A 21408-nucleotide genomic window follows, 5' to 3' on the forward strand; every position below is an offset into this window, starting at 1 on the left:
TGACACAGATTGATGTTTTATTCAACAGCAAAGAGAGCCATTACTTTAGACTCACAAGTACACACAAGTAACAAATATATGCACACACACACACACACACACACACACAGACACACAACCAGACTTCCCTCACAATCTCATTCTGCAGTCAGATGTGTTCAGTCTTTCGTAAATATTCACAAGAAGACTATAAAAAATATCCAGGTTATGTTTAACAGAGTTAAATGTGTGCAAGTGGTGATCTGAGATCTGAAAATCTGGCTCCATCTGCAACAGGTGACGCTGTAAGAAGTGACACTACATCAGGCACGGGAGTTTCGCTCCTCTTCTTCGTTCTCCAGTAGGTAGGCTGGCTTGTACCGCGTCACCCCTCTCGCGTCCACAGTCTGGAGGGCCGGGTTTCGACAGGTGTTGTCCATGCTGCCTAGCGAAGTGTACCTGCGGGTCGACACGGAAGTAATAAGAACGGGGAGTTGTGCGCTGCAGCTGTGATGCTGTTCAACCTCAAATAAAAAGGAGCATGCGGGAAAATGAGGGGATGGGTGCGTTCTTACCCCTTATCGTAGAGAATACAGTAGGGCACGTATAATGTCCTCAAGAACGACCATATGTGGTGATACGTCCAGTCCTGTTGAGTGTTGGAAGACATCAAATTTAATTGGTTTGTGACTGACTCGTGAGATGCGCTGTGATAAAGGGCTGCAAACATATCAGAGTTTCCGATACATGTATGTATTCTACCATCTCAGCTGTCACAGTGTATCCATGAACTACCATTCTACAATGACTTGCATTTTCAAAATACATTTTATTAATTCAAATGAAACAGGTGACAGTTCATTCCTGCACTTCTTTTTCTTCAGTCAGACTAAGCAGATGGAGCAACAACAGTAGACGTTGCAACCAACACGTACAATCCAACACAACAGATCTGCAGCAACTTCTAATATGTGGAGCTTTTAATGCTTCACATCTGTTGTGGCTTTTGTGATTAGTTTGTGTTGGGCATGGATTGTATTGTTGTCTATTGTACAGGTGAACTACTGTTTATATGTGTATGTATAAAGAGAACAAACTATGCATAATTACTGAGGGGCTGTTGGATTGCATTAAACTATGCAGGTGTTATGACAGTTCACACACCGTGCTCTGAAACTTAAATCAAGGTGATGAATAACATTAAGCGTAACAAGGGGAAATTGCCTGAGGTGTGGACTACATAGCGAAGTTGCTGGCTTATCCGGGTAACTTCAGGAGTAACTCCCTCCCGTTTAACTTGTACTATGAAAGGTGGAAAGGTTACGCTCTCTAAACTGCTCTGAGCAGGTTATGTTCACGGTTAACTTAGCATTATCCTCTATAATATATACAATATAAATAATCCTTCCTGAAAGACAATACGATGTTACAGGCTGTTGTAACTGTAGACTACATACCACTGAGGCTGCAGCTGAAATTATTGTTAAAATGAAGTCAATACTTTACATAACAGCATTACATTCATACGGTACAGCCTGAGTGTTCTAGGCAGAACATTATTTACAGTGGGTAACGGGTCATTTTCAGAAATGTGGCCCGTGTGTTGACTATAATTGAAGTATCCTAATAATTATCACGTTTTACATGTCCTTACATCTCATGTTACAAATTAAGATTCTAGAAAACAAGTCTTCCTAGCTTTGTTGGCGGCCATGGTTTCACATTTTGCTGTTAAGAGTCTCTTTAAATTCTTTGCAAACCGACAGAATTAATACGCACTCTTCACATGACAAGTACAGTGCATGCCCGTTTTATGCACACACACAAACTCTGATTAATTTAACAATGATTCATTTTATTTAACCACCATCATAGCACTGTTTAACACAGACTGAGGCAGCCAGGGTTTGTCAACCTTGACTTCCCTTGATAACCCCAAGTTAAACCAGAGTAGATTAAACTTCCTTCGTAATACAGAACTCTGGTTAGAGGTGTGAAAATAGATGTGTATCAAAGCTGCAGCAACATATACATTAGCTTTAAATAAAGTGGGGTAACTTAAGGCCTGCTTGGTTTTTATGATTATAATGAATGTCTGCAGGTGCTCTTAAGATAAAAAAAAAAATAAAAAATCAGGTGAAGTAGTAGTAGGTGAAGGTGTTACTTAATCCATCACTAGTGCTTTGTTTACATGTCTGTTTCACAGAGAAGAATTAGTTGTTTTGCTCTGTACTTTGTAAACTACGCAGTTGTATGTAAGATTGTCTTTATGTTAATTTGAGTGAGTTTGTTTGAGTCTCACCAGTAACGGGTTGACTCTCATGTAGTTTGGCCAGCCGGGGTCAGTGGGACACATGGGTGTGAGTGTGTGCGAGTAGGGGTCACTCCTCCTGGTCCCCATCAGGACGGCTCTCAGCTCAGGCCTCCTCTCCTGCACCTCGGCCAACGCCTGCCGAATGCTGCCCTCCACAGAGAACAGATCCAGGTCGTATCTATGGGAGACACAATGGGAGACACAATGCCAAATAATGAGTAGATGTAAAAATACATAAAGTGAATCTGCAAAAAACAATCACCCCCAAACACTCACCTTTTTATTGTATCCTGGAGGAACCTCTCCATTTCTGGGAATGGGGAGACGATACGGATATACAGAGCTTTTACCTTGTCTTTATCTGGATACCGCCTGAGAGTGGCAGGAGGAGAGACAAGAGACATTAAAAAAAGATTGATAACAGTAAGACAGAAAAAGATTAGATAAGTCTCCATTCTCCTTATCATTATCTCCCACTATCTGTCCAGTATAGGTCAAGAAAACTCAAAAAAGTAGTGTCTGTCTTGTCCAAGATTTTTCTGTGTCTAGTTGCTTCTCTCCACCTCATTTTCCTCTTCACTTCCTTCTTCACGTTACACCCCACTGTGCTGAAGTGGTATCATTATGTTTTTAATTTGAATCTTCCTCTCTTCTCTCTCAGGTCATTTGTTTTGTCCTGATTAAATCATTCCTACTCTGAAATACTCTAATTGTCTCATCTGGTCTTCTGCCCTCCCTCCTATTACCGTTTCAGTGCAGCGTAGTAGAGATGAAGCAGCGCCGTGCAGTCTTTGCCTCCGTTGAAGCCGACGCAGACTTCCTCTGTTGAATACTGATCCAGCGCAGCCTCTATCGTTTTCAGAGCAGACATAACTTTCTCACCCAGCGGTGTGCCTGTGGGAAATAAAATCCACAGCAAGCAGACACTTTACAGGGAAAGTAGTCAAATTTTGTTAGGTGCAATATCAGTGATCCCTCATTTCTATGTCAAATTTAGAGTAAAAATATCTGCTTGTCCTTAGTCTTATCTTACTTATTGAGGCATGATTCGATTCTCTGTTCAGTCTCAAACCAGTTATATTCGTTTTTTATAACCCACTATGATTTTACAGCTATAATTACTTTAATTTCTTTGCTTCTCTTATTGGTCCCAATGCCTGTGTAAAGTTTAGTAGTTCTCTTCAATATTCACTTTATATTAAGTTGACACAGTTTAACTATCCTCTCCAACCACCCTCCACACCCTGTCTCCCCTTCTCACCGCTGTTGGCCAGTGTGTACACCTCAGCAGTGGCGATGGACACTGGGTCAGTGACTAAGGGCACCACGCTCCCCTTGGGCAACTCCTCCAGCAGCTGTGCCCGGGCTTTGTCCACCTCTTCCTGGCTGTCTGAGTCCAGGACCAGCCTGACTCGGTGATAGTTACTCAGCCAGTCAGGGTAGGAGCCCAGAGCCACCCTCCTACCCCAACCGGCCTGCAGTTTGGTCAGCACAGGAGCGATCTCCGCTTCGTCCGCATCCACGAACACCTAGTGCAATGATTTTTGGTGGGCTTTTCTTGTACTATGAAATCACAGTATTCAGATGGATATTTTGTTAATGACAGGTTTGGTGTAGGTGTTACCTCACGAGTGTGAAAAGTGGTCCCTGAAGAAGCAAAGAGGTGCTCCAGCCCATTGAATGCCCTCTCCATCAGAGACGGGATCCCAGGAAAGATATAGACGTTACGCACGCTGACCTGGGAACAGGGGACGAACACAACATATACAGTAAGAATATATAGGCCAGATGGTCAGCACTTTCCTAAACCTTCAGGTTTGATGATTGTGTGTGTGGCTGTGGCTCAGGGGGTAGAGTGGATCGCGCACTAATTGGAAGGTCAGTGGTTCAATCCTCAGCTCCTCCATTCCAAAGTATCCTTGGGCAAAATACTGAACCCCAAACTGCCCCCCAATGGCATACAATCGGTGTGTGAGTGTGTGTTAGAGTGCTTATGTACAGAACAAGTGTGTGCATGTAATCTCATATTGATATTAATCTGATATGATAAGTGAGATACGGTATCTTTTCATGTCTTTTTATTCTACTTGAAAGATGTTTCCTTAAATTTCACCAGAGTGCTCAGTTGCTGTTGTCTGATCTTATCATTGTGTTTTATCAAGGAAAGCATGGCCCCTTGTGAATCATATGCTCTGAGTGTGTTTGGATAAATTCAATGTTGTGTTTACAATTGCACACATTTGTATGAATAGTTCCATCCATCCATCCATTATCTATACCGCTTATTCATTAAGGGTCGTGGGGGGGCTGGAGCCTATCCCTGCTGTCATTGGGCGAGAGGCAGGGTACACCCTGTACGGGTGTATGAATACTTCATTCCATTAATGATAAAATGATACATTCAAATCCCTTATTAGTGCAGGTTAATGTGACTTTATTAAGGAAAACTATCAACATGTGAACTGCAACACAAATACTTGTATACCTTTCATTCTTGTTTACTTTTCTTTTTGTAAATGTTCAATGTAATTATTTTGCTCAATGCAGCAGCAGACAGAACACCACAGGATTTTGATTCAACATCTTCTTGAGTTAACTGTGTCAGCTAAATAATTGTGTTTACCCCAAGAAACCTACTGAAAAGGTAATACACACACACAGTCAAAAGCTGTGTTGGGTATAATTTGATCTAATTTTATTTTCTGCAACAACTTGAATCATAGCATTTGACAAGTGCAGGTTAATGAAACAACTAAGGTAATCCCTCTCTGTCCGGCGCTCACTCACCAGTGGGTAACGGAGCAGCTGTCCAGTCTGAGGGTCAGTTCCATAGTTGAGTTTGGCTGAGCGAGGCACCATGGCCAGCTTCATAGCAGCATTGTTTTTGTCCACTACCCCAAAGAATTCTTTAACCAGCTGGGTGAGCTCAGGGTGGGGATACAACTCCTCTTGGAACGCCATGGCGATGCTCTCAAAGGTGACATCGTCGTGGGTGGGGCCTATGCCTCCCGAGGTGATGAGGTGTGTATACTGAGGCGAAAGGAGGGCCACCTCTTTAGCAATGACTTCCTGTACATCTGGTATGACTGTTATGCGCTGCACAGACACCCCAAGCTTCCTTAGCGCTTGTGTCAGAAAGGCACTGTTGGTGTCAACTGTGTGACCCTGGGAGACAAAAGACAAGAAAAGACAGTTTCAGTCCAGAGTTCCCATATTTCCCATCACAGTCAATGACTTCAAGGTCTTGCTTGACAATACTCAATGACTCACAGTGAGCATACTTCAAGGGTGACACATGACATTGGACAAAATCAAAGGCTTTATGTTTAAATCATGATCATGTCAATTCAAGAAATAAATTTAAAACTGAGCACTGCCGCAACATCAAATAACCATCAGAGGGTTTTCCTCAGGATATGAAGTGTGGATCCTGGACTGCACAGCATTCCAGAGAGCTGAGGCATGTTAGGATGTAGTATGTATTAATAAAATCATACTTTCAAGTGCACAGATTTATTGAGGTTTTCTCAAATCCACAAACTTTCAAGGATTCTCAGTGGGTTACTATCAGTCACACAAATACAGCTTAAAAGTCGTACAAATCACAAGTATCTACCAACACTAAATCACCTTGAGTATCTCATCTCCTATGATGAGAATGGCTGCAGTGGGAGTATCCCCATTGGCTGCAGAGGACGGACTGGAGCCCTGGTGGTTTGTGGACATTGTTGCTTTGCTGAGGTGAGCTGCCAGTCTCCTCACACGCACCACTGCTCTGCTCAGCTTGGGAAGAGCAAAGCTGGGAGACAGAGTGAAAAATACATAAGACACTGTTTTCTTAACCCTTTGTGCTTTCTGTGTATGTATATATGTTCGCAAATGTGAATGTCTGTGACCTGCAAATGTCGATAAAAATAACTCTCTAGTCAGTAACAACTCATTAGAATAGCATCTTAGCATAAAGTGGAATATATGTTAAGTTGTTCATATACATTTTTGTGTAATCTATATGATTTTTGTGCTTTTATAATGACAGAACTTTTAATGATTACATCAACATGAAGAATCCATTTGGAATATCAAAAATGCTTCACTTCAGTTCAGGCCCTCCTCTTCTTCATAATATGTTTCCTATGAGGAAATATCCTGAGAAAGACACATGAAAGAGCAGATTGGAAAAAGAAAGACAAGAAGGGGGCAGGACAGAGACACTGTGAGCAGTTTGTGCATTTCAGCAGCACAGACAGTGCATCAACAAACAAAGATTATTTCTAAAAATATGAGGGTTTGGATCTGAAATTGAACAGCTGAGGATTAAGAAATGATTAACTGTATTTATGATGCTGCACTTGCATAGTTATGATGAAATTGTCTCTGGGGTAAATATTTTAATTCTATTCAATGAGTGTATTAGCTTTATATGGTTGGACCACAGTGGCTACATATGCTTTAATCACACTGATATGTATTCATGCTGAAAAGCCAAACACTGCAAGGTGACACTACAAGTGTGGCCTGTCAACTAGCTGTCTGAAGCAGATGTGAAACACCATTTGTGTCCTCCAGTATTTGAAGCGCCAGAAAATTACTGACCCAGTGTGATATGGAAATTTTAAGGCAAGAGTGAATAAATCTTGTTAAGATTTTCTGAAAAGTGGTGGGCAAAGGAAGGGTGCAAAGGGTTAATGGACAGCTGCCAGCTGAGTTCTGCTGTAAAGAGAGATCATGTACTGACAGTGTCTTTGCTTGTTAAGGCTTATCTGCACCTCATATGGGTGGCCCTGTTAGAGTTTAACATTAACCCGCAGAATGGTTAAGTTACAGTTACCGCAGCGTGCTACTCTGTACTTGACTGCACATTTCAAATTGCGTAACACTGGAAACTTGCGAGATTAAATGAAATGAACTGAGCATACATTCGTTTCCCTGGCATAAATGAAGGATGAATATAAATTGCACTGTAAAGCACGCTTCTGTGACAAATCTGCGCTAGCTGTGCCAAGTCTCCTTGCTAGGTTACTTAAGCCATTGTGGACAGCGCTGGTAACAAGCAAGCAGCACGTAAGCATTTAAGTACACACAAATAGTACAATATATTTTGTCTACAGTGTCGATATCCCTCGATTAGCATGCACCACACAACATACTGCCTTTACAATTTCATAACCAAACTCATCTAAAGCGAGACAACTTACTCCTGAGCCGCATATGTCCTCGTTACGTATCACACCATTATGACTACATGTCACTCAAAAGACGAGTTGTTAGCTGTCCAATCACAAACAAGGAAGGGTTTCCCGAGATGTGCAAAAGCCAATCGAGTTTAACAAGGCGGGTCTTAATGACAAGCCTTTTTTATGTACACGGAAGTGACTGAGAGATAGTCCGTATTGTAAAAAAAAAAAAAAAAAAAAAAAAAAAAAAAAAAAAAGGCAATGCGGAGTTGTACATGTCGCCTTAGGTAAAGTGTTAGTGTTCAGGAATTGTGCCAACAACTCGTCCATCCACGATGAGTCACTCTGCGGCATTTACACACGGATAGCATGATGCTAACACAGATGCCAAGCAGCCGCTTCTTCTTCTTCCGCCTGAACATAAACAGATGACTGTGACATGTCTACCTCTGCTGGTTGGAGGAGCCAGGTCCAAGACACACAAGTACTTCTCAGTATTATTATTTGTCGATGTTACTCCCCTGGCCTGTGGGTGGCACAGGTTGGCATGTCTATAACGAGTCTAGCTCGTCTGGCGCTGCTCTGAAAATAGATGAAATTGAAACCAAAGTGCACTGCGTATCATTCACAGAAACTGGTTTGAGAACACTTTGATGGTTGAAGATACGCAATGTAGGCTACAATGTAGGAACAATTATTTGTTTGAAGTTCTGAGGGTGCCAGGTGCACAAGAAACTCCTTGTGCACCTAACAGGAAGGACCACCTGGTCATATATATATATATACATATATATATATATATATATATATATGTATATATATATATATATATATATATATATATATATATATATATATATATATATATATATATATATGTATATATATTTTATATATATATATATATATCTCCTGGGTGGTCCACGAGTAGTAAAAATAATGAGATAATAAGTCAGATTTAGGACAAAATTGTGATATAATTTATAATATTTCACAATTTTGACTAATTTTGTCATTCATATATATATATATATATATATATATATATATATATATATATATGTTCATGTTTTTTTTTTCCCTGGCAGAGATGGGCTTCCATAATGTAAACTTAAGTCCATTTCATAAATAGTGTGTATTGAAAAGCTAAAGCACAGGTGTCATTAATTGCACTAACGATGCCTCTGTTCTGTTCAGGTGTCTGAGTAAGTCCTGACAGTGTGACAGTGAGCCATCATGACCAACACCAGGACCCCAGAACTGAAGCAGGTAAAAGGGTTTCACTCATCATCTATTTTATCATTAGCATCTGTGCTTTTTCAAGAGTGGCATGTCAAAAATGTCTTCTGTGAAAAAAGAATTATTATTCATAAGTAAATATGAGCGGTTCCACTGGAGTTGCTGGGGTTAAATGAAGTGTCTTGCTAAAGGGCATGTTTGTTGTTGGTTTATTTTTTTGGTTATGGACTGGCCTGCAGAGACACAGTTTTCTCCTCTCACCATTAAACTGGTCTTAGTCACTTTAAAATCAATGTTTAGACAATGACTCTATCAAAGCTATGGCAATGAGGGGACTAAAGGGACTAATGACTGTCACAAGCAAGACATATGGACTGAAACAGAATGTATAGGGAAGGACTATCAATGTATATTCTGCTGTACACGTTACAATTTGTCCGATATTTAAAAATGTAATTTCTGTTGATAACATCATGATAAATCGAAGTGTATCACTTACCCCTAATTATGATATATATTAATGTTATATATTATGATGATAATATATTAAGGACCACTATAGGGCTACTACAGGAGGTTGTTTTTAATTAGAATGACGTTAGTATTAAGGTGATAATGATACAAAAGTGTTTTTTCTAATGGAAATTTTCAGTAGTAATGTTGTAATATTGTGGTCTTGTGGTAACTAAAGGAAGAAAACGAAACATCACACGTATTTACTTAAGGTAAGTTGTGTAGTTAGTTGGGCTGTGCTCTTGGCTTGCAATTTGGGACATTTTCTTTTGCGCAATCTGCAGTGAATGGGCCAGGTGCAGAACAGGGCCAAACCACAAACACACACACACACACACACACACACACACACACACACACACACACACACAGGATCCACGGCCAGATGACGTTGCCATTTGTTCGCGGAAGTGGCTTCTGTCGTGACCGTGAGGGGGGGCAGGAGGGGGAGGAGGAAGGGAAGGAAAGGGAGAGGAAAGAAGAAGTTAAGACTCAAATCGTATGAAGTTCATCAAAAGTGTGAGTCGGATAAAAAAAAAAACATCGACCCCTTTTATCCTGTTAGATGAAACTAAGCTGAAGTTTGCGCAGCAACTGCTTGGCGGGGCAGGAGGAGACAACTCGAGGGGAAAGGGGAGGAAGAGAGGCTGGTAAGTTGCTCGTTAAAGTTGACCACACTTTTCTGGGGCATGGTTTTAGATTGTGTGCGTGCTGCGCGTCAATGTAGCGCTGTTATAGCACCTACTGAAAAGTTTGAGGAAACAGTTCACTAACTATGTCTATTGTGGCCTCGCTGAAGCATTGCTCTGTCTGGGTACTGTCGTATGTTTGTGTTATATTAAGACGATACGGTGTGGTGTAGCCTGTCGGGTTACTGTAAAAAATGTTGTTCGTGAACAGACTGTGGCTGTGCACACATCAGACAAATGTTTAACTTGCGGTCGTCCTGGCGTTGTCAGACGTGTTTTTTAGGTTTTGGTATTTGAACCTTAAGTCTCTGCCAGTTGAGCAACATTATATTACAGTATGCTAAAGCACTAACGCACTGTAGGTTAGCTTAAAGTAGCCAGTGATGAAGAGTCAAATGAGTGGCCCCAAGCTCATGGCTCTTTCAGCAAATGAATAGAGAATAGGTCACTAAATTGCCCTTTTGATTATTTATTAGATACAGCAATGTTCTCAAATTGAGTCAGAGCTGAAACAATTAGTCGATTATGGGCAGTTACTTTGAAAATCAACTAACTGTTTGAGATGTTTTAAGGCAAATATGTCAACATTTGCCGCTTCCATCTCCTCAAATGTGAAGATTTTCATTGTTTTAGCAGAATATGTGTGTATCTTGGACTGTTGGTCAAACAAAACAAGTAATTCAGTTTGTTACCTTTAAGAATCCTTATATAGACAATTAAGATGGTTACATTTATGTCATCATATAGACATAAGAAGAGTCATAAAGTTGCAGTTTAAAACTGAAGTCAGTAAGTAAAGGAGTCCTGGTAGTGTCAGGGTCAAGCTGAATCTCTTCAGGTTATAGTAAATCATTTGTGAGATAAGATACACAAGCTATCAGCACGCGCACACACACACATACACAAATAAATCTGTAAACAATCACACCGTAAACTTACAGTTATGCTCCACTATTTCTTCTGTCTCCCTGGAGACCAGCCAGCGAAACACACCTCAGATTTGTTGAAACAGGGTCACTGTGACGGAGTTAAAGTTCACCATGAATGAGTGAAGGACAGACAGACTATTATGGAAACAGACTCAAGGGTATGTGGGATGATTGAGGCAACTGAAAGCAGTGGGCTCAGTTCTTCTTATCAGGGTCAACCACGCCGCTCAGACCAGCAGCCCCTGACACGATATTATATGGTGGAAGTTATCTCCGCTAATGAAATGGAGGGGAAGAGAAGCTCCGATCAACAACTGATCCGAAAAAATGGACACGTCAGGAGCCAGACGAACAGGACACGTGTGCACCTATGCACACATACACACCTGCAGAGGGACGTAAACAACAGTGGAAAGGACAGCCAGAGACACAATCTGTCAGTCAGGAGCAGAGCATCTCTGCCACTCTATCACAGCATTGGCACAATCCAAAATCCACTTGATTAAAATTGGATCTGTCCAATTCTGCTCAAACCGTATCAATCACCAGTGAAAGGCTTTAGTCCTGATTGACGGCATAGCGTGACACTTGTGATTGTTACAGCTTCACTTTGACAGGTGTGTGCCCTTGTGCACATAGCCATACACTCACCCGCAGACGTACACACAAGCCACTCCAGAACTAAGCCTTGATTTTTGTATGCAGTGAATGTTAGTGCTGACATTAGCCTTGAATTAGTCTTGTGATACTTGAAACTTTCATATTGATAAAACACTGTGGTGAAGTGCTAAGCTGCCGTAAACATGTTGAAACCGTTGACAGGACATCAGACAGTTTTGTGTGGGTGTGAGGATGTGTTTGTCTTTGTGTGTACTATATCTGTCTGTCTGCCGTCGTGGGGGTATGTTTGTCTGTGTGTTTGTGTCTGATGTGCGTGCAGTATGTGTGTGTGTTTGTGAGCGTGTTTTCTGGAAACAAACTGTAGGAGTTTGTTTTCGAGGTCGTAGCATGTGGTTGTCCGTCTCTACCTCTACACAATAGGACCGAGCCTCAGCTGTGTTTCCTTCTGTGCTGCTCGGGTTGAGTGCCACATGCTCAGTGCTCTAAACCACAGTTTCATTTAAAGTCCTGTGTGACATCAGACATGAAAACCGAGGGTAGTTTGGATGTAATTTACAAAAAAACTGAATGTAAGTCACACTGAAACAACCGTTGATGGTGTATTAGAATTAGCTGACTCTGATTGTCACTTTGACCTGTAAAGTATATCCGCATGAATCTGCTCTGTCATGTACTTTAAAGCAGAGAAATGTCTGTGTCTTTATCATGGTCAATCTCTCTTTATGCAGAAAGCTGAGATTGCATTCTCTGAAGTCACCTCTTTTTGCAGATCAGGGTTCCTTTAACCTTCTGTATATTAGGTAATGTGTTGTTGGATGTAAGATAGAACTTGTTCATCTGCCATAAAAGGTCGCCTTAGGGTTAGGTTAATGTCAGGCCTGGAGCAGGTTAAATTGTCATTTCCTGGACTGTACCTCTTGGAGCTGTTATCATTGTTTTATGCTCTAGATTGTTTCCTATATTGATTTCAGAAAATCACCAGTAGCATTATCATATATAAGTGAAAATGTAATGGAAACACTAACAAGACAAGGCAAACTTCAAAAACACAGCAGCTAGTACCTTTTATAGCACAAGCAGCCATCAGAGTGTTGATATAAAGTTGAGAAAGTTATGACTTTAATCAAGAAATACCTGATCAGAGATTATATGAACAAGCCCTGACAAAGCATGCCAACATTTTTACATTTGACAGTTTGCTCCTCGATGCCGCAGACACAGTTCAGTCAGTACTCAGAGTGTACGTTCCTCAAAAAGTTAAGTGAGGAGGTAACACTGTCTATGACAAACAAACCGTTACAGCAAGGGGGAAGTAGTATGCGGATTGAGGCAGTGGGTGGCAGCAGGAAGGGAATGATGGAAGGAGATAGAGATGTGGGAGTGTGGTTAGAGGGGGTAGTGGAGGGGGGGGCTAGCACAACTCAAAATAGCTAACTCACATGTTTGCTGTGTGCGTGGTGAGCTATGAAACCAGCAGAAAGGCCTCCTGAATGCCTCGCTAATCTAATGTTCACTCCCACCCCTAATTTTTGAAAATTTGTTTGCCATTTCGTCGTCCGCATGTACGTGTGTGTTTGCACATCTCTTCCAATCAGAGAGGATCTCCCTCGTAAGTTACGCTCCATCCCACTGTTCCCTCTCCGCTCATCATCTTCATCATTGTCTCTCTTGTCTCCATAATGTGAACTGATGTCAGACAGTGTCTCAGGCTGGCAGTAGTCCAGTATGGAAAAGGTCAGTCACTACTACTGTTTACTCATCTATGCTCATTTTTTGGTCCAGTGTACATAAGGGGGTGACTAAGGCAGGTCAAATCAGATTACGCACATGCATGCACGCACAGATATGCATACAGACATACAGTGTAAGAGCAGACAGCACATGTGGCCCTGCAGCGTGTGCATTAGATCCAGAGCTCTGTCTCTGACTGTTTCATCTAATAAATACTGACTAGCTGGAGCTTACACAGAGAGTTATTCCATCTGCTGCATAGACAGAAACAAAACACACACTTGCTAACTTGCACTGGGCAAGCTGAGACACAGACATCCTACACATGCGGCCCTTTCAGTTAATTCCTTTCATTCCACAGGCTGTGTTTCAACATGCACGTTGGATTATCGCCTTTCTCCTGTCACTCGTATTCTTTCTTTATCTCACTTTCCATTACTTTCTCCCAATCAGTCTCGCTCTATCTTTGTTTTTATGTCCATGTTGTGCCTCTGTGTGCTTGATCAACTGGGCCGTTTATATCAAGGAGGTCCCATGACCCTCTCCACAGCTGATCCTGGGAGCAAAGCATGCTGGGAGTCAAGTAGCTGCAAGGCCGGCATTGGAACAAGCTGTGATTGGCTCCTTGAGTTTTGTGTGTCTTGATCTGTGTGTATGTGTGTGTGTGTATCGTGTGCTGATTTGCACTTTGGTGTTTTTAGGGTTACAGACTCACAGGCAGCCTGTTTGCCAATGGAATATATGGTAAGACATTCAAATGATACAACCAGCTAATCAAAAACACACTGTGACACAGTGGCAAAGGGTTTGACTCCTCTCACCACAATGTAAAAATTGGTCATGTATTTAATGGATTGTAAATGTAGGGCTGTATGATTGCAGAAAAAAATGCTCAAAATTAGTTGTCTACATATTGTCAACACATGCAGCTTTTAGTAGGGGTGTAATAATTCACAGTTTGATTCATGTTCAAATTTGGCCTACATTTCTATTTTCTTTTCATTATTATAATTCAATAATTCTTTTATAAACTTCATTAAAAGATAATGTTTGAAACTTTGAATTGAAAAAGTGCAGCCTATCCTGACCCATTTAGATTGGTTTCCAGGCAGCATACACAGCAGAAAACATGAGAATTATTCAGCAGATTTTTGACAAAGCACAGTTTTATAAGGAGCAATACAGCATGATACATTATAGTGTTCCACTCCACGAGTGACTTGAGAAAACAAACTATTTTTACTGCACATTTGGTATTTAAAGGTTTTCCCCTGAAGCAGTCTAAAGGAAATATTTCAGTATTTTCCAGTATTCTACAGTTGAATGAAACTGGGAGAAAAGCCACAGCGTGTAATCATGCATGAGTAATTGTGCAGCCCTGTGTATGTAAATTTTGTGGATTGTGTGAGTTATTGGTTTTCTAGGTCCACGCTGCTACAGCTAATGCAGTCTAATACAACAGTCCTGCAATAAATTCTATGTTCAGGATGGTTATACTGGTCAGTTTTTCTTGAAATGTTTTGAAGGCTGTAGTTTGTGATTCTGTTGAACTGTATATTCAAAAACTGAAAACAATGCCCTCATTAAGGCAGGAGGTAGAATTAGATTAGACTGCATTAGTTTTAGTAGCACGTACCTAATAAACTGGCAACTAAACATGATCTGTAGTCTTTAAGATAAATATTAGTCAGCAACAATGTTAAGCTCTTGAAGAAAACAACAATATCTTCCTGTCAACTCTAAGCCACAGTGTGTCATGTGTTTCACTGGTTACAGGCGTGGTGCAGGCTACGGGTGGAGGGGGCTGTCTTCACCAATCACTATCATACTTATCAGTACCACTTGCATCACTGTGTGGCATATGGTGACAGATATTATCTTGAATGACACTCTAGTTCTTGGTAGTTCTCTGACTTTGATCCTTCACATCCCCCAAGTGCACCACTCGACCACATGATAATGGCGTAGTGGCCAGACGTAGTACTGCAGGGACTCTTACATTTTGGGTGTCATTTGAGGACTCCTTGCTATGCACTCTGCTGGGCTCCTGTGGCACTCTATGGGTGGTTTCCTCTGCTTTCCGCAACACTGCCTTCTCATCAGATACGCTTGAATGTCTTGACCAATCCCTGGGATCTCTGTTTTCTGTCTGCCTCTACAGAATCGCTCTCAGTTGTTATTGTGTTTGCCTGGTAATAACCTGCTTTTAGTCAAGCAGTAACAGAGGGAATGTTTATTATGTGAATGTAAGTCTTTCTTATTCCAATTCTTCCTCTATCATCAAGGTTATATAGGTTATACTGTACAGCACACAGGGGGAGGGTGCACCCTTTCCCCCTGTCTGTCTCCACCCCCCACCCCTCTCTTTTTCTCCCCCTTTCACTCTCTTTCTCAGGTTACCAAACATGAATAAGGGAGGAACCTTGAATAGCCAACATGGGCAACCCTTTATCTGTGTACATGCACACACATACACACATATCTACCCCCTCCACCCCTTCTCTCCCTCCCCTCCTCCCTTCTTCCACATCCCCATCTCCCCTTGGAGTGTGTGCATTAATGTGCAGGAGCGCAGCATCTTGCTGTGCATACACATGTACACTGGTAAATGACTGAGGCTGCAGAGAGGAGGTGGGGGGAAGGGGAGGAAACAGGAAGGAGGTAGAATGGGAGAAAAAGAGGTGGGGAGGGCAGAGGCAGCAGCCGCGAGTGTGTGTGTGTGTGTGTGTGTGTGTGTGTGTGTGTGTGTGTGTGTGTGTGTGTGTGTGTGTGTGTGTGTGTGAGTGAGAGAGAGAGAGAGAGAGAGAGACGGTAAGAGAGAAAATGGGAGGCAGCATCACCCACCCAGACTGGGAGGAGGGGAGGACAGACAGCGTGCTCGTCCCTCTAACAGACAGAGGTGGAAGGAAAGTGGGAATGAGAGACAGACGTGAGGGGAGAAGAGGAGCACAATGAAGGAGTGCCATTGTCCATCCTGGCAGCACTGCCATTTCACCATCTGCTGAAAGAGAGAGAGAGAGAGAGAGAGAGAGAGCAGGGAAGAGAAGAGGAGGAAGCCAAACAGAGGAGAGGATAGATGGAGAGGAGCTGCCGGCAGTGACTTTGTGAATTAATCGAGCGGAAGAGCGGATCAGAGGAGAAGCACGTTTTTCAGGGAGTGGACGGACGGAGAGCCAGAAAGAGGAAGGAGAGGACGAATGACCGGACAGTCTGTGGCTGTTTAAACATTAATGTGGTTCTCATGTGAATATGGAACCCAGCTTTAGATGAAACACCATGGATTATCAACTGTATGCTCTTTAAACCAAAAAAGGAACTATTATTGTTTTGCCATTCATGACAAAAGAAAGAACTTTTAGGAAGATTGATTAGACTCACTTTTTACAGAACAATTTTAATTACTTTTTTCTTTTGTGTAAATATAGACTCTCTTTGTGACTTCTGGTTTTCTATTCTCTAGCATAGGATCTATTCTGCAGGATGTTATACAGTCGTTATCTTTCTTAGTTGCTGCACAGAATATTCAGGTTGTTTTTATGCAAGTTTTCTAAACATAAGTGTCATCTTTTAGAAGTAAAAGATTAGTGTAGTTGTTGTTTATACTGTTAATAGAAAAGTGATTATTGTTCTTTAAAATAATGTCAGACATGCAGTTTTACATTCTCTAGTTGGAGTTAGTGCATGTAGCCGACATGGGATGTCAACATTGATTGGGTTTTATGGCTGGCGCGACGCCGGTCAAACTTTGATCATTTCCTGAAACCTATTGATCTTTCTAGGAGTCTGTAGTTTTTCCCTTTTGTTGGATTAAAAAAAAAAAAGCTCTAACGTGGAGTCTTTGATGCAGCAATTAATTGCTGCCGTGTGATTTGACAAAGCAGTTATCTCTTTGTCTAAAGATTTCTGCCTTTGTTGGGACTTCTCAGTATATATCCTCCGCAGGCATCTCTTTTAATGTCTGTTGCCATAGCAACGGGCGGCAGCTGCAGACAGAACAAGATGTAAAGTTCTTTTTTCTTGTCTTATCTTTTAACTGGTGCTGTTCCATTAGGTAATTGTATATATTAAGTAGATAAGAAGCAGTAGACCTGATTAGTTCATGGTTGTGTGCAGTTTTTAGAGTTTCTTTCTTAGACAGGATTTTTTTTTTCCTTCTTTACTAGACGGTCTTTGTCTATGCGGAGCTCGGCAGTCTCCGGGAATCAGGGTTGTTTCAGGTCACCTGTCTCCCCCTCCCCATTCTGTGTATTCGTCTAGGGCGAATCAGCTCAGCCCTGGTTGTCCTGATCTCACCTTTATCAGGCAACTACTGTCTTCATCAGTCAAGCTGATGTGCCATTATCAGGAATGACTGGATAAATTTGATTATCTTACTGATTTCACTTGTATGTATCGCTCTGTGCAGCTGCTCGGCCTCAAGGCCACTAATCACTGTTCATTAGGTGTGCTATGTCTGTGACAGTCTGTTCCTTTTACTCTGTGTGTAGGTGACTCAGGATTTCTCCTCATGTAGAGGGTCATCTCCTCTGCAGTCACCTGACCTACACTGTGTTCTGTGCACTAAAACCTCCTCGGGCAGGACAAGGGTTAACTCTACTCATAGAGTATTTCAGCACCCCTGTGTATGAGAACACACCTGGAATTCCTTCTTTAGCATTAACAAGTCCGTTTATGTTGGATCTCTTGCCTTTTTAAGTGCTAATCCTCTCTCTGGACTCATTTGTGGTTTTATTAGGGGTGTTACAGACTGTTTTGTTTGTTCTGCATGCTCTGGGATTGTCCACATACCGGGTGTCTTTTGTGACTTTTCCAGCCATACTTCTTTACAGCTTTCTGGAGATCATCCCAGCCTGTCTGGCAGTGCATGCGTGTGACTGGATCCTCAATGGTGCTTTTTGGCCAAGATCAGATGGATGACTAGCTAGAATTGCTAGACAATCCCTCTGTGGTGCTAGACTGGTGTAGGCGACTGTTCCTTTGCCATGCATCCAGCGCCCACTGCAAGCTGGTGCGCTGTTCTTCAGACACAGCTAAGTTATGAAATGTTAGTGCGTGGAAAAATGCATGCTTTCACTGGGCATCACTGAAACATTGGTGCCAAATTTACATCCCTCTGCAAGTGGTTTAGGCAAGGTGCGTGCAAACATTGCTCTCCTTTGAGGGAGTAAAGGTCAACAGATTGTAAATATGACTAGTGCCTCAGCAGCACTGAGGTGTAGACCAGCCAGCTTGCTGCAGGAGTGTAGGTGTAGCCTTGCCTCTTTCTGAGGTCAAACTGCTGCAGACTGTTTTGTTTGTGGGACTTTGGGTTGCGAGAGACTGTTAATGTAAACAGACTGTTGTTTGCCTTCTAGGTTGGACTATGCAGAACATGAGATGTTATGCGGTGTCGGTGTTTGTTGCAGATCTGAGAGCTAACCTGCTGCTTGATAAGCCCTGCCTTAGATAAGGAAGGAAACAGTTTCAGAATATAACACTTGGCTTGTTTATATCATATCGGGCTGTGTCAACGCTCTTCTCTCAGGTAACTGACTATAAACTGGGCTTGTTTTTTGAACTAGGTAGTAATAAAGTAACAGGGTAAGAGCAGAAGCGCATAGAGAGATCAGCATATCAACAGAGAGCAGTTTTAATTGAGCATTTCCAGCTGGGTGAGCAGGTTCACATTCAACTGATGAGCCTCCAGCACCATTCAGGGAACCCTGGGTTGGGAGTTCAAACCAGACCAATCAGGTCTCATTACCATCACAACAAGCCCACCGGTAGTCGTCATCAGCCAATGACCTATATTCTCCAGTGTTACATCACCACCGTGCTACTGCAGTGTGTGTCACTGTACCAGACAGAGACAACATCTCAGACTCAAACTACCACTATCTAATGGTGCTCCAGAGCAAAAACAAACATCCTAACTGAGGTGGCCAGTTTTAGAGAACACACTTGAACCGAGTCAGCCTCACTTGTTTTAGCCATATCAGGAACTACAGTCAGGAACAGGCCCAACTCTGTCGGCCCAGTCTTAAGCACTAACTTAAGTACTAACTTTTTTTCTTTGTTTTCTACTCGTGTCTAAATAGGTGACCATGCCTAGCCTCTAGCCATCCCTAATCTTAAAGTTAGCGAGGCAGGAAGACAGGGATCACCATTAATATATTACACAGAGGGACTGTTAAACAGGACAGCCTGGAGAACGGGCGAGCAGACGAGGGAGGGGGTGAGGGGGAGCGAGAGATCATCTGGAAGAGGAGAGAGGAAGTGGTGGCGCGGGAGAGGGCAGAGGCACTGGAGAGACAGAGGTTGGCGGAGTATATTGTGTGGAGGAAGAGAGAGGACTTCCAGGAGAAGAGAGCAGACAGAGAAAAGGGAGGGAAGAGTGCAGAGAAAGGGAAGGAGGTTGTGCCAGAAGTAATCTGGAAGAAGAGAGAAGAAGAGGAAGGAGACACAGGAAGGGAGAGAGCCAGGGCCATTCAGAGCGGACACGAAACCATTTGGAGGAAGAGAGAGAGAGAGTAAAAAGGGGCCCCAAGAAAGAGTTGAGAACATGATGCACTTGAAAAGCAGGTGTTAAGGAAAGCATGCTGCTACGAGGAATTGGAGACTAGCCATACATCAGTAAACCTCCTCTCTCTTTTCTTTAGCAGTTCTGGGCTTAACTGAGCTCTGCAGGTGCTCACTGTAGTATCGACCAATTGGAGCTGTGTGTTGTGCATGTGTGTGCGCGTCACTGCCGTGTTAGTGTGCGCAGTCCCCCTGCGAACCCCTCGTTGGCCGCTAATAGGATTTTTATGGGCCTGTGTCAAGCAGGATAGAGCTGCCGAGGGGAGCCGCTTCGCACATGCACGCATGTGCGCACACCAACACACATATACACAGATAATCTAAGAGGCATTGTGGGCAGGGAAAGGTTTATGCTGCCTCACATGCATTTAAACACATCACAAACAAGTGTGCACCCCTCAACGCAGTAACACACATGCGAGGGGGCGTTGAGAGAAATCACTTGTGTTGATTCTCCATGGTGCTGCCGACAGCTGGGTAACTGGCCCTCACTGAGGGGCTATTAAGTTGGGACAAGATACTCACAGATATTGTTTTACATTATGGCAAAAACACCAAGATGAACACTTTGTGGAGAGCTAAGACCATGTGATCATCATCAGTCCCTGGGAACACAATGAACATTGAAGCAGATTTAAAGTGAACCGATGACAACATGATCTGCACTGGTGCACTAAAAACAAACTTTTTTCATCTGCATTCTACCATTAACTGGGACATCGCTCTTCTCCTCTGCTCCTTTTCTCACTCTGCTTTCATTGTGGATAAAGCCGTTTTTAAAGCAGTTTGGTTTTGGCTGCCTGGTAATGTGTGGAGGACAGACAACCAGACAGATGGATTCAGCTCTTACATTGAGCAAGACAGACAGATGGCTGTGTGTCCTTTTAGGGAGAAACTTTGAATACTGAGACAAAGAGACTTTGATTGAATCACTAGAGCCTGTGTGGACTTGCGCGGATATAAAAACTGACACTGCAGATTCATTATGGAGCTTGTCCCAAAAACCAAATATACCCATTTTCGGAGTGAATCGCTGAGCTCAACTGATGAAACAAACTCCAATCCATCATCATTCCCTCCTTCCAGTCCCGCTACCCCGCTCACTCCCTCCCCTGGTTTACCCTCTTCTCTCTCCTCCTCATCTCTCACTCCCATTTTGCCCCCCTCTTCTCCCCGCCCGGCTGAGAACAGCCCCACCACCCTCTGCTCCTTCTTCCCTAGGATGGGATCCCTTCGTCTGGGCGTCTCCGCCACCCTCCTCCCAGGACTCAAGGCCTCGAGCAGGTTGCAGCAGGCTCAGGCACCCGTTGAGTCATCTGGGGATGACAGGAGCAGCTCTAGCTCCTCCCCTCCGCTCCATCACCCTGTTCCCCCTCTAACCGCTCCTTCTCCCCCTCCCCGACCTCCTCTGCAGGACATGAACCGGCTGGGAGGGGCGTCCAGGAGGGCACGGGTGGAAGGAGCACAGCTGGGAGGAGATGAGTGGACGCGTCATGGCTCCTTTGTCAACAAGCCCAGCCGTGGCTGGCTACACTCCGACAATGTGGTCAGCACCACCGGTGTTTCCTACACTGTACGGGTAAGTGACTGGCACACTCTCACCAGCCCCCAACTGAAATATATAATTACACATCTCTTTTTCCTGTTTTTGCATATATACA

General features: G+C 42.9%; 2 protein-coding genes across 8 annotated transcripts in view; one reads left to right on the forward strand and one right to left on the reverse strand.

Annotated features, from left to right (window-relative positions):
- Nucleotides 1-13852, reverse strand: flad1 (flavin adenine dinucleotide synthetase 1). Of its 3 annotated transcripts, none has more exons than XM_051076260.1 (11): nt 10848-13852; nt 6346-6439; nt 5924-6092; nt 5081-5458; nt 3918-4031; nt 3555-3822; nt 3040-3187; nt 2570-2665; nt 2282-2471; nt 555-628; nt 1-438 (listed from the first exon to the last, which is right to left on the reverse strand). In XM_051076260.1, the coding sequence occupies exons 2-11, from the start codon at nt 6351-6353 to the stop codon at nt 303-305; spliced, it is 1581 nt and encodes a 526-aa protein (XP_050932217.1). In that variant the 5' UTR covers nt 6354-6439; nt 10848-13852; the 3' UTR covers nt 1-302. The 3 variants fall into 3 exon arrangements, with proteins under 3 accessions (XP_050932217.1, XP_018536015.1, XP_018536016.1); XM_018680499.2 differs by lacking the exon at nt 10848-13852 and adding an exon at nt 7489-7870; XM_018680500.2 differs by lacking the exons at nt 6346-6439; nt 10848-13852 and adding an exon at nt 7489-7871.
- The window catches only part of shc1 (SHC (Src homology 2 domain containing) transforming protein 1), a 22230-nt gene continuing 9523 nt past the window's right edge, over nt 8702-21408 (forward strand). The window contains exons 1-3 of one of the 5 annotated variants that reach the window (XM_018680497.2): nt 8702-8736; nt 13891-13933; nt 21162-21326. In XM_018680497.2, coding sequence (XP_018536013.1) covers nt 13922-13933; nt 21162-21326 — 177 coding nt within the window. In that variant the 5' untranslated portion in view covers nt 8702-8736; nt 13891-13921. Of the gene's footprint in view, nt 8737-9638; nt 9870-13890; nt 13934-13986; nt 21327-21408 lie in introns of those variants that run through there. The other 4 variants (XM_018680495.2, XM_018680498.2, XM_018680496.2 and 1 more) reach the window with 4 other exon arrangements.

This window comes from Lates calcarifer, linkage group LG15 (genome assembly GCF_001640805.2).
Source record: "Lates calcarifer isolate ASB-BC8 linkage group LG15, TLL_Latcal_v3, whole genome shotgun sequence".
NCBI classification, from domain to species: Eukaryota; Metazoa; Chordata; class Actinopteri; family Centropomidae; genus Lates; species Lates calcarifer.